The following is an 11,787-nucleotide window of genomic DNA, read 5'->3' as shown; positions in this document are numbered from 1 at the left end:
ACGGTCATTGACTTGGTCCATGTACCTTTGATGAGAACTCTCCGCGGTCTGGAGCTCGTCTTGAGCCTTGAGTTTGGCCAAGTTGGCAGCCGCTAACTCGGATTGAAGGCCCGCATAGGCCGCTCTCAAGCCCAAGGGGCCGTCCAACTCCTTTTCCAAAGCAGTCAACTTGTTTCTGGCTCTGAGCAGATCGTGGATCATAAAAGAGATATCCAAGCTGACCTGAGACCAAGGGAGAAGGTTTAAAAAAAAAAAAAAAAAAAAACGCACCCTTTCCCAGTTAGTGTACAATGAAGTACGGTGCGAATCGAATGTGCCTCCATCTGCATACGCAATGTCCCAGGGCAAATGAGAGTTGTAAAATAGGGAGGAGGCAACTGCAGCATTGTCCAGAGCAAAGTCATCAATATTGACTCGGCGGTTACGCACCTTGAAGACCGGGCAAAATTCTTCTGCAGTAGAAAGGACGGAGGCTGGGACATCTGCGGGTGCGGGCGCGGAGGCGGGTTCCTTACCGGCACGATGGATGGGGGGTGGTGAAGCGGCCTGGGACCGAGTGGGAGGGTTGGATGCAATGTCTCCCGAGGCAGGGGTTTGATACGTGGAGAGGTCGGGCTCTGCAGAGCATGCTATCCGCGGCTTCTTGAAGGGCGGCTGTTCAGGGGAAGTGTGCACGACGGAGGGAGAAACCTCAATGAGTGCTTCATCATCAGAATCGCTGTCAAACAGCTTCTGCTTGTGAACATCCATGTCGTCTATAGGAGAGTTGTGGTATTGATCATCCCAGTCAGAGATAGAGCGGAATGAGGGGACACCTTCCGGAGCAGAGGAGGTGGGAGTGCCTTGAGATTTGCGGGAGACAGATGGAGGGGTAGCGGACCTGGTTCACTTGCGGCGTGGTGCGTGGGGATGAGGCCTTTGCCGGGGGGAGGCTCGGGGTTTGCGTTCTTTTGGAGGAGGAGGGCGGTAAAAAGGAGTTGATAAACTGCCTTGGTGGTATAGGTCGGGAACTTGCAGTAGTGGGGTCGCAGTGGTAGGATGAATACCCAGGTGTGCGACTTGGTTAGGTCCGAGGTCGCAGAGTCTTTGGAAGATATGACTTGAAATACCAGAGTAGATTTGGGACTTAGAATCTGACCGCCACCCTGCACAAGGAAGAGAAATCACAGTTAGGAAAGAATGAGATAATACATCTAGAGAGAAGGGGAAAATCGAGATATGCACCGCGTGATCTGAAGGCGAGATGGTTAAGAGTTAAATCGTCAGGGAGATCCGCGGATAGGAATGGGCCCGACACGTACAACGGGTAGTGGTGCCATACTTTATCCGAGGAGGTGATATAAAGTAGGAAATTCTTCTTGCGAGGACGCACACAGAAAGACTGGTACCCTACCCGACGTCTTTGATACTTTTTTTGATATAGTTATGATAAAATATGTCGCAACTCGTGATCTTGGGGTCCCCAGACTTATTATAGGAATTCGCAGTGTACATAATTCTCCAAAAATTCCTTATGCCTTGGCAAGGAGGAATGTGGAAATGATTACATACCTCGACGTCTAGCAAAGTGAGAGGTAGTCACAAGCCGGCTACAATTTGGCCCACTGTGACTACAAGGTACCCCGGACGTCGGGGAACCAGATGAGGGTAATGGGCGATAGCATGCACGTGCTCTAGAACTATGTCGACCGGAATACCATAGGCAGCCCTAATTGCGTCCAAATTAGGTCTACGGCATCGGGAAGGGGGCGGGAACAAGGAGGCCGGACGACCAGAGGTTGAAGGGACCGCAGTAGGAACCGGAGGGGGTGGCGACGCTACCTCACCGGATTGGGAAGACGAGGGATTAGTAGGTTTAGAAACCGACATCGAGGAAAGATGAACATGCTCAAGAAGTTGAGTATTTCAAATAAAAACGAAAATTAAAGAGATTCAAGCACAGAGAAACTTACCAAGGAAAGCTAGTGGGGAAGTGTATTGCCCAGGTAGAATGCTCAAGGAAGAAAAAGCTCACCGAGGAAAGAAAAGGAGGGTAGTCACGAACTGGAGGTTGGCCGGAGTGGAGAACGAGAGCAAGGGGGAAAAGAAAGGACTGAGACGAAATGAGAGAGAAAGAAGAAGGAGAGGGGATTATATAGGGGATGGGTAAAAGCGTATTTTTGAGGGGGCATAAAAATCGAAGGGACTAAGGGTAAAAGGGTAATTGCAGGGAATGAAGAAACCGAGGCGACAAGACAGCGAGCCAACTTGAAAAAGACACGTGGCAGCACGAAGTACGAGAGGCGACATAAAATGCGCGTGATGAGTACATTCACTCTCTCACACAATCCCAGGAGTGAGATGAAAAAGTGCACGGAAAACGAGAAAAAGTGGGTTCTCGACCCCGGGTCCATAATTAGGACCGCGGAATCGAGAAGGGGCATTTGTATAGACCCAATTATGAAAAGGATGCCAGGTCAGCGGACGTTATATGGGAGTCAAAGTAATAGGATAAAGTAGGAGCATAGGAACCGAGCCAGGGAAAGGACCAGGTCAGCGAGACACCAAGTGGGATGCATCTTAGTAATATAAATTGGGAAGTATGCGATCTTAGCCGAGAAACCCTAGAGCGCGGACATGTCAAGTGTACGGCAGGAAGGGGATCGGTCGGATGGGAAGACAGCTGGACGGCCAGGAAGTGAGAAGAAACCAGTATAAAAAGAAAGAGATGGGAAGGAAAAAGGGGAGGCCGCATAGTGAGAGAGAGAGAGGAGTGTTGAGAGTCCATTATTTCAGAGCGATTGAACTGTGAGTTTTGAGGTCAATACATAAACGTAGGTAAGTTAAATGTTATCACCACTCTCCATTCTGGCAAAGTGGTTGATAACGCCGTAAATATGCCCGTTGTTACACTATCAATAGTCATAACAAATGAAAACTTACTAGAAACTGAAGAACCTACCTCTGTAAAAGTACCAGTTAAACCATAACCTAAGAAACAAAAGGCCAAGGTTAAGCATCTGGTTGATCCATATGCTCAATATAGAGAGAAACCACCGTTTCCCAAGAGGCTAGCCATGTTAAATAAAGATACAAATTTTGACGAGATTAGGGAAGTTTTTAAAAATATAACGATAAACTTATCTTTTCTTGAAGCAATTAAAAAGTTACCTCACATGCTAAGTTTCTCAAAGAGTTGTGCACTACTAGGCGTAAGACCAATATTCCTAAAGACGCCTTTTTAACTGAACAATTTCCAACCTTATCCGAACATAATAGAATCGTTAAGTACAAGGACCTTGGTCATTCTACTATACAATGCACCTTAGGGGATACCCATACGACGACCGTACTATAAAACCTGGGGGCGAGTGTTAACTTACTCCCTTATTATTTATATAAACAAATAGGTCTACAAGAGATGCAACCTACTAAAATGACGTTGCAACTAGCTGATCGGTCTATTAAGTATCCTAAGGGTGTGGTTGAAAATGTGCTTGTTAAGGTTTAGGATTTCTACTATCCGGCTGATTTTGTTATCCTCGATACAGAAGTCGCTAACGACTCTATTCCTATAATTTTCGGACGTCCTTTCTTGGCAACTGCCAACGCACTTATAAACTGCCGCGATGGTTCGATGTCCATGTTTTTTGGCCATCTTTCTGTTGAGGTAAATGTTTTTAAAATGATGAAACAATTACCAGATTCATCTATAGATGGGGAGGTTAGCATGATCGAGAGCTTAGCTCAAGACTATTTTAATAACACGTTTCCAGAAAATCAGATGCATCAATTCCTTTCTTTCGGAAGTTCAAATTTTGACGATGACTCTTACGTAGAGGAAGTCAACGCCCTTTTCGAGTCTACACCTATCTTAGATCCTTCTGTAGCTCCATCTACCGAGTATGAAGATTTGATACCTAAACAAGTCTTCACTATTTGATAAGTGCTCAAAAGTAATGATTTATAACCTCAATTATGTGTATGTTAGTCTCCATTTTATATTTAAATATTCTAATATGATGCAATTTGAGTTTTTGTAGGTCAAAGAACCTAAATATGAAATATGGAGGGAAAAGAAGTCAAAGAAGTCAAAAAGGAGTCACTGGGAATTACAACTAAAGGTCTAGGGCAAAAATGTTATATTTGTCTCCATAAGTGCCAAGCCTAATGGGACTCTAAAAGAGGATAATAATTGAGTTAGAAAAGTCTTCAATCTAATCTCAAAGCCTTAATTTGGAAGATGAGATCAACATGGAAAAGAAGTCAGAGTTTCATAAGAATTAGGAAACTGAAAGCTGTCAGAAGCTGCAGCTTGGGAAATAGCCTACAGGGCAAAGTGGGCCACGTCCAACTTTGGTCCAACCGAATTTAACTTTTCCAGGAATGCTTTTAGAAAGATTACAGAGAGTTTGACACCAAATAAACATAGGATTCGGATCTCTATCCAGACGAGCATGTAAGCCAATATATAAGGCACAAAAACCTCAGTTTACATCAGCTAGGAAATTTAGTGTTTGCATCTTATATCTAGAATTAAGAGAGAAGAAAGTTCAGACCTTTTCACCATTAATAGGTATAAAGATTATTCCTTTTCATATTGTGTTCATAGCATAGTATGAGGGGCTAATCTCCCTTCTCTTGGGAGGGGAGATGAAGCTTTTTTCGTATGTTTTAGTTTAGTTCTTCTTCTATCATGTTTTAGTTTAAATCCCTCATTGAGTTTCTTCTTATTCGTCCATTGATCTAACGCTCCTGTGGAGGTTAGGAGGTCTTAGGGTAATTCAAGATTGTGTAGAGCCAAATACCACAAACCCTAGATTCTTTTCTTCTAGTTTTTAGTGTTCTAGTGTGATGATTGGATTCTTTATGGCACCTCAATTAGTTGTATGGTTAATGCCATATGTGGATTTTTCATGGCACCTAGAGTTGTATATTGAATGCCACTTAAAGCACAATTTGGTTAGATAGAAGATATCATTGGAGATTGAAAAAGTATTTGATGGAAAGATAGAAAGCACGTTGAAAGCCACATATTATCATCATGGTTATGAGCATAAGGTTTGTAGGTATGGTGAGTTTCTATTGGTGATTTATATTAAGCATGATAAATAGATATATTAGACTAATTCTATGATTTTGGTGGATTCATCTCTCCCAAGATATTCTTTCTCTTGATTCATATTCATATATTTAATTTAGTTTAGTTTATGCATAGTTTAAATCTCAAATCTAATCAACCATATATTAATTATTACTTAGCCACATCTTTTACTTGCATCCATTAGAGTAACTTAGATTAGAAATTTCTATTATCATCAACTAGTTATTTAGAGTAGGATTGATACCTTGCTAGCCACTATACTAATCAATATTTAATAGGCTAAGTAAGTTTTGCAAAAGATACGTAACACAAACAATGACACAAATAATTACGTGTTGCGTGCTTTTTCACTATTCACGATGAGGAACCTCCAGAACCCTTTATCGACATGCCTCCCACCCCTGTGCTTAAACCTCTTCCTTCGGAGTTGAAGTATATTCAACTTGATCCGGATGGTAGTTATCCGATAATTATATCTTCTCTGTTGTCTGCGGATGAAGAGGCACGGTTGATTAGGGCAATTAGAGAACATCGTTCAGCGATTGGTTGGCCCCTAGACGACATTAAGGGGATTGACCCTAATGTTTGCACGCATCGTATCCAATTGGAAGATAATGCAAAGACTTCTCGTGAACCTCAGCATCGCTTGAACCCTGCCATGAAAGAGGTGGTCAGGGAAGAAGTCTTATGGTTACTCGATGTGGGTATCATATATCCCATTTCCAATAGCGAATGGGTAAGTTCAATTCATGTAGTTCCTAAGAAATCAGGGGTTACTATGGTGCGTAACGCTAAGGGTGAATATATTTCCACACGAGTCCATATGAAATGGAGGATTTGTATTGACTACAGATGTTTAAATGCCATGACACGAAAGGATCATTTTCCTTTACCCTTTATCGATCAGATGTTCAAAAGTCTAGCTGGTCATGCTTATTATTATTTTTTAGATGGTTACTCTGGCTATTTTCAGATTATTATCGATATTGATGACCAAGAAAAGACTACCTTCATATGTCTTTTTAGAACATATGCTTATAAACGAATGCCTTTTGGCCTTTGTAATGCTCCTGGTACCTTCCAGCGGTGTATGCTTCATATATTTAGTGACATGGTAGAGCGCTTCATGGAAGTTTTCATGGATGATTTTTCTATCTATGGAGACTCTTTCACTGACTGCCTGTCTAACCTGTCTAAGGTTTTAACACGGTGTGAAGAGAAGAGTCTGGTTTTAAATTGGGAAAAATGTCATTTTATAGTTAAAAAAGGAATAGTGCTAAGGCATATTGTATCTAGTGATGACATCGAAGTAGATAAGGCCAAATTAGATAAGATAGTGTCTCTACCTATACCACGGACTGTCTGTGACATTAGAGCATTTCTAGGTCATGCAGGTTTTATTAGGCATTTTATCAAGGATTTTTCAAAAATAGCTAGGCCTTTAACTAATCTGTTTTTAAAGGATGCCATTTTTTATTTCAATTATAATTGCAAATAGGCTTTTGAAACTTTAAAAGCCCCTTTAACATCTGCATCAATTATACAGCCTCCCGATTGGTCTAAACTTTTCGAACTAATGTGTATTGCTAGTGATTATGTTGTTGGTGCTGTGTTGGGACAGAAACTAGATAGTAAGTCCACTGTTATTTATTATGCTAGTAAAACTTTAAACGATGCTCAAAGAAATTATACAACTACGGAAAAAGAATTTTTAGCTGTCGTTTATGCTTTAGATAAGTTTCGTCTTTATTTGGTTGGTACTAAGACTTTAGTTTACACTGACCATGCAGCCCTTAGGTACTGTTTCGGCAATAAACTGCTTCAACACAACGAGAGCAATGGTAAAGAACACACTAAGAAACAGAAGAATTTGATGTTGGGGGAGATGAAACTGAACCAAATAATGGCTGCCTACGTACCCAAGATCTGTTCTCTAGGGATCAAGTTTCCACGTAGTTCCTTATGAAAAATAGTTTGATATTTATAGAGGTAGAGTAGAGAGTCCTTGTAGCTCAAGTAGTCTTGTTGCTTGAGCTATTGTGATAGAATATAACTGTCAACTGATAATTATCTTTTTGATAAGAAATGAATCTGGACATAAATCAATGTATATTAGTGGCAAGCCATGTGGCTAAGGTTCAGCCTTAGACACATGAGTTAATGGGCCTGTACATTGATCCATGATATTGCGAATTGGGCTTTAGCCCTGTTGATTAAATGAATAAAATAGAGACCCCTACTAATGGACGTTTGCCACGTAGGTGGGGGTCGAAACACCGCCCTCTTTGTCGCTGAACAAAGTTCACATGGCAAAGAAGAGTAAGCGGAGTGTATAACAAAGTGTCGTGTGAACATAAACGATAAGAAAATGGACAATCGAAAAAAAATTCGGGAATTAGCGGAAATGAAAAAATGTTAAATTAACGTGTATTGGACGCAATGACGTAGTTAAATAAAAAACGGCCGAAAACGCACAGATAGAATAAAAGATGCACATAAATAAAATTGCAAAAGAAATTGATTGGCGAAAACTGTACTGAACGCGTCACGGGATAACGCGAAATCGAAATTCGACGAAGCGTGCCAACGAAATAGCGATATTTGGACTATACCGTTGAAAATTAAACGTAGGGGTAGTATAGTAATAACAATACTAAAAGGAAGTTAAACAGTAATAGGACTCAAAGTGTTCGGATGAGATAAGAATATGGAAGAGATAAAAATTGAGATGACGGATGAAGTTTGATTAGAAAAGAATCCTCCCAGCAATGAAAAACCAGCTCAACAAAACATTATATATAAGTGCTGGCGCAGTAGGGGCGCTTATCAAACAGACGTAGTCAAGACTCCCTGAAGTCGCAGAAAGCTTGACGCAGCACTGCCCTCTAGAACACCGTACGCCGTGTTTCGTCTTCACGTTGACAAACAGGTACGTTCTCACTCCAACAAACTCTGCTTGGATATAAAAGTTTTGTATGACGCCTTGCTCAACTAAAAGAAATACAGTGGGGAGCGAGTCCCACAGGTGTCTACAAGTCATGTAGAGAGACTATACATTGTCGAACCCTTGTGGGGAACCAGAAAACGTACAGAGCATATCAATGAAGAAAACGTTTCTTCATGCCATATAATGTTTGCAAAACGTGGCTCCATACAGAGCATATAATGTTTTGTGTTGTAGTTTTTTTTTTTTTTATTTCATATTAGAGATGGGTTCAAGTTTGATTAAGATTTGAAGGTCTGGTTTGTTTGAATATGTCGTACTGGATATTTGGTAGAGACGGGGGTATAAAGGGAATTATGTCCTCTTTTATTTGGGTTGTTAGGTGGTCAAAAAGTGAATTTAAAAGAGGGGGCACGTGGGGACAAATGGGGTAGAATATTCATGCAACAAATTTGTTGGTATACGTGTTTTATTCGTTGGTTTTTGTATGTAACAAACACATAGCGGGTCGGGTCGGATTATTTCGGGTTTAATAAATATAAACCTACAACTGAACCGATTTAGTCGGTTTTGTAAATTTCTCAACCAATTCAAACCGATACTAAATAGATGACCGACCCATATGATTCGGTTTTGCAGATAGAACTACTGTACTACACGGGCGAAAAATACTCGAGAAGAAAACTCGATGACGATCGCAGACTTGGTGAGGTGGAAAGAAGGTGACGTAAAACAATGACTACACGGAACGCGTCGATGGTCGCTTTTAAGGAAAAAGAAAATACTAGGACTCGAAAAATTTGAGATGGAGGAAGTGTACGAATTTGAAACGAAAGTCGAAGAAGATGAAGTAGTAATGGCTTACACACAATTAAATTGCAGGAACGCAATTCCGTTGAGCAAAGAAATAGCGCAATTACTGGAGTGGTGGCAAATTGCACCGGGACAACTGCCAATATATTTCTGGCTAATCTTTACGAGAGCGCACCGTTTACAAAATGAATTTAACAGAAGGTTCGGGGCTCAAGAAATCTTCGCGTTGATACGACCGAAAGCCATACTGATGAAAGGGTACCTAAAATTTGAAGTTGAATTCAAGGATTCAAACAGAAGTTTTAAAGGGTTTCCAAAAGTATACACGGATGGGATGGGATAGATTTACCGCTTTACGAGGGGAAGTGGAATCGGACGAGTTTAAAGTGCCGAACAAATTTCGAGGTAAGCCAAAACATAAGTATTGTAAACTATACTACGAGTAAACTGTTGACTAACACGAGTTATTTTTGTGTCTAACAGAAAACGCGAGTATTCTACCAGATATTGAATTGGACAAGGAAGTGGAGAGCAATCTTCGGTTCTTCTTTCATGAATGCTCTGATGAAAGATTGGTAGATCTTAGCTACTTTGATGATATCGTTGATTTCCGAAATTATGGGGTTATCGAACAACGGCCCGATTGGTCCAAGGAGACACAAAGCGAAATGGCGAAGAAGAGTAAGAGTCTCAGAAATGCAATATTCGGCAGCGACAGTGAGAGTGAAAAAGAAGATGGAACGGAGTTAACCCAGCGAGAACTAGTGCTGAGTTTGCCAAGCAAAAAAAGTGAATTGTACAAAAGAAGATGTGCCACAAGAAAACGGGCAAACGGAGACCAAGAGAAAAAACCAACGTTACAATGTATGATGCCTCGAGGGACGAGACTACAATGCACAAAACATTCCAGACGAAAGATAATACATACGCAACATCAAGAGGAAAAGGTATGTTCCGTAGAAAACATATAAATGTAAAAGTGTGGTGAGATGTAATATCTCGTTTTGGTTTGGTATAACAGGAAAAGAATGGCGGAGAAAAGAACGAAACAGTGATACTTACAAAAGATAGTGCAGCGAAGAACACAAAGTCGGTGAAAGAAAACAAACGGCAAAACAAAATGCAGGGGCAAAGAATGCAACAACCACTGGCAAGTACTGTCAGGGGTAATACTACTCATGGAGGAAAACCACAGAATCTGTTAACAGTAAGTTGACCTTTGATTTTTACTATTGCGTTAGGACGGTAAAAAATTTGTGTCCAACACTAAACCAATGAAAATTGCAGATGAAGCAGAGATGTTCAAGCTTGGAAGACGAAGTGAAGGAGTCGCCCGGGATTACGCCAATGGAAGGGCTCGAAAAATATCAAAAATGTGACCAGAATACGGAGAACATCGGAGAATATGACAGAGCAATGTCAATGATCTTCGATAGTATAAACCAGGTATGATAGTATTATTTTTATCAGTTATTGCAAACTTGTGTTTAAGTCAGAAAAATGATGAAATCAGATATTTTTTGCCGCAGGTTAAAACGGCGGTAGTACGGGCCAAAGAAATTCATGAAAAAGTCGCGAAGAAAAATATCGTTCTGAATGAAGTCAATGCCTTAGAAGAAATAAAGAAAGTGAAGATACTCAACCAAAAATTGGAAGAGGCAAACAAAGCGTTAAGCGGAACCATCAAAGAGTTAGAAGACGAAAACAAAAACTTAACCGAGCGGACGGAAGAAGCAGAGGAGATGGCGTACGAAGAATTTGGGAAAGCCTGTGAGATAACGGAGGAACACAAACACTTAAAAGCAGATGTGATAGAATTGAAGTCACTCGTGGCGACCAAAGATCAGGAACTTAAACGTGCGCAAAAAGAGGTTGAGAAAAATAACAAGCGAATGACAGATTTAAACGAGCGGCTCGGCCAAGATCATGTGCAAATGGCACACTGTGAATCGTCCGTAAGACAACTGACAGAGACTTTAATAGAAACGGGAGATGAACTAGAACGTGAGAAGATGAATTACAAAGATTTGTACGAGTTGTATATGCGAAAAGTTGGGAAGAAACCATTGGATTTTCCCAAACCAATGAACATGTGATTGCGAGTATGTAATACCGTAGAGCTAAAAATTCTTTTTATGAAAATAAAGCATGTGTTGGCTATTGAATATCATTGTGATGTCAGATAACATACCTGTATAAAACTTAGTGTTGTTGATCAATGTAAAAGAACGAGACGCCCCCATGTAGAGAGACAAATCTCCCAATATAGAACCATCGGAGAAAATTATTGAAAGGCAAAAGGGACATGATCGTCCTTAATGAACCTAGCTATTCAGGTGTTAAAATATTTGTACCGAATGTGAAGCAAGGCCTGACAACAGTTGGAGTTGTCACGGGTTCAAAGTCGTCATCCGTGCACTGGGACCAAACTAAAACACAACGCCATTGCCTTAGTAGTGGAGTTAGCACGGATATTGTATTGTGGGAGTATTGCAATAATTGTTCCGAGCAAGAATAACCATCTTATTGACTCGGATTTCCGTCAAGTAGGCATGAATGCGCTAATTTTACTTGGACCGAAAAAAGGCATAATATGAATGACCTCCCTAGAATGAACGTTAATGAATGATATTGTTAAAAGTAAAAGTACAGACGAATAGAGAAATGTAAAATGACAACCAAACTAAAAGAATGGAAGTTGAATGTCTTTATTGATGGATAGAATAGAACGAACTACATAGATGTATAGATTTGTTATTGATGGAGTAATGTAAAATTGCAAAAAATTTCCTAACGGTAAAACTTGCGAAGGTGGTAAGCATTCCATGGCTTCTCTATTATTCTTCCAGAAATAGTACGGAGGAAATATGACCCCTTAGATGCTGGACGATCTATGATGTAGGGTCCTTGCCAATTTTCCCCAAACTTTCCTGATTCTATAAGCTTT

The 11,787-nt window shown here is 40.6% G+C and overlaps 1 protein-coding gene across 1 annotated transcript; it reads left to right on the top strand.

Moving 5' to 3' along the window:
- Positions 1-9,382: 9,382 nt before the first annotated feature.
- LOC147504789 (uncharacterized) lies at positions 9,383-11,085 on the top strand. The gene is made up of 4 exons (XM_086604087.1): positions 9,383-9,787; positions 9,862-10,047; positions 10,128-10,286; positions 10,370-11,085. Exons 1-4 carry the CDS (start codon positions 9,509-9,511, stop codon positions 10,934-10,936), a joined length of 1,191 nt encoding a protein of 396 aa, XP_086460213.1. The 5' UTR covers positions 9,383-9,508; the 3' UTR covers positions 10,937-11,085.
- Positions 11,086-11,787: the final 702 nt, after the last annotated feature.

The sequence above is a fragment of the Coptis chinensis genome, chromosome 4 (assembly GCF_015680905.1).
Source record: "Coptis chinensis isolate HL-2020 chromosome 4, ASM1568090v1, whole genome shotgun sequence".
Lineage (NCBI taxonomy): Eukaryota > Viridiplantae > Streptophyta > Magnoliopsida > Ranunculales > Ranunculaceae > Coptis > Coptis chinensis.
This window is presented reverse-complemented; position numbering and strand designations above follow the sequence as displayed.

Coding starts and splice junctions, on each gene's coding strand:
- LOC147504789 (XM_086604087.1), top strand. CDS start 9,509: ATGGCGAAGAAGAGTAAGAGTCTCAGAAATGCAATATTCGGCAGCGAC. Junction 9,788..9,861: donor CGCAACATCAAGAGGAAAAG/GTATGTTCCGTA, acceptor TTGGTATAACAG/GAAAAGAATGGCGGAGAAAA. Junction 10,048..10,127: donor AACCACAGAATCTGTTAACA/GTAAGTTGACCT, acceptor TGAAAATTGCAG/ATGAAGCAGAGATGTTCAAG.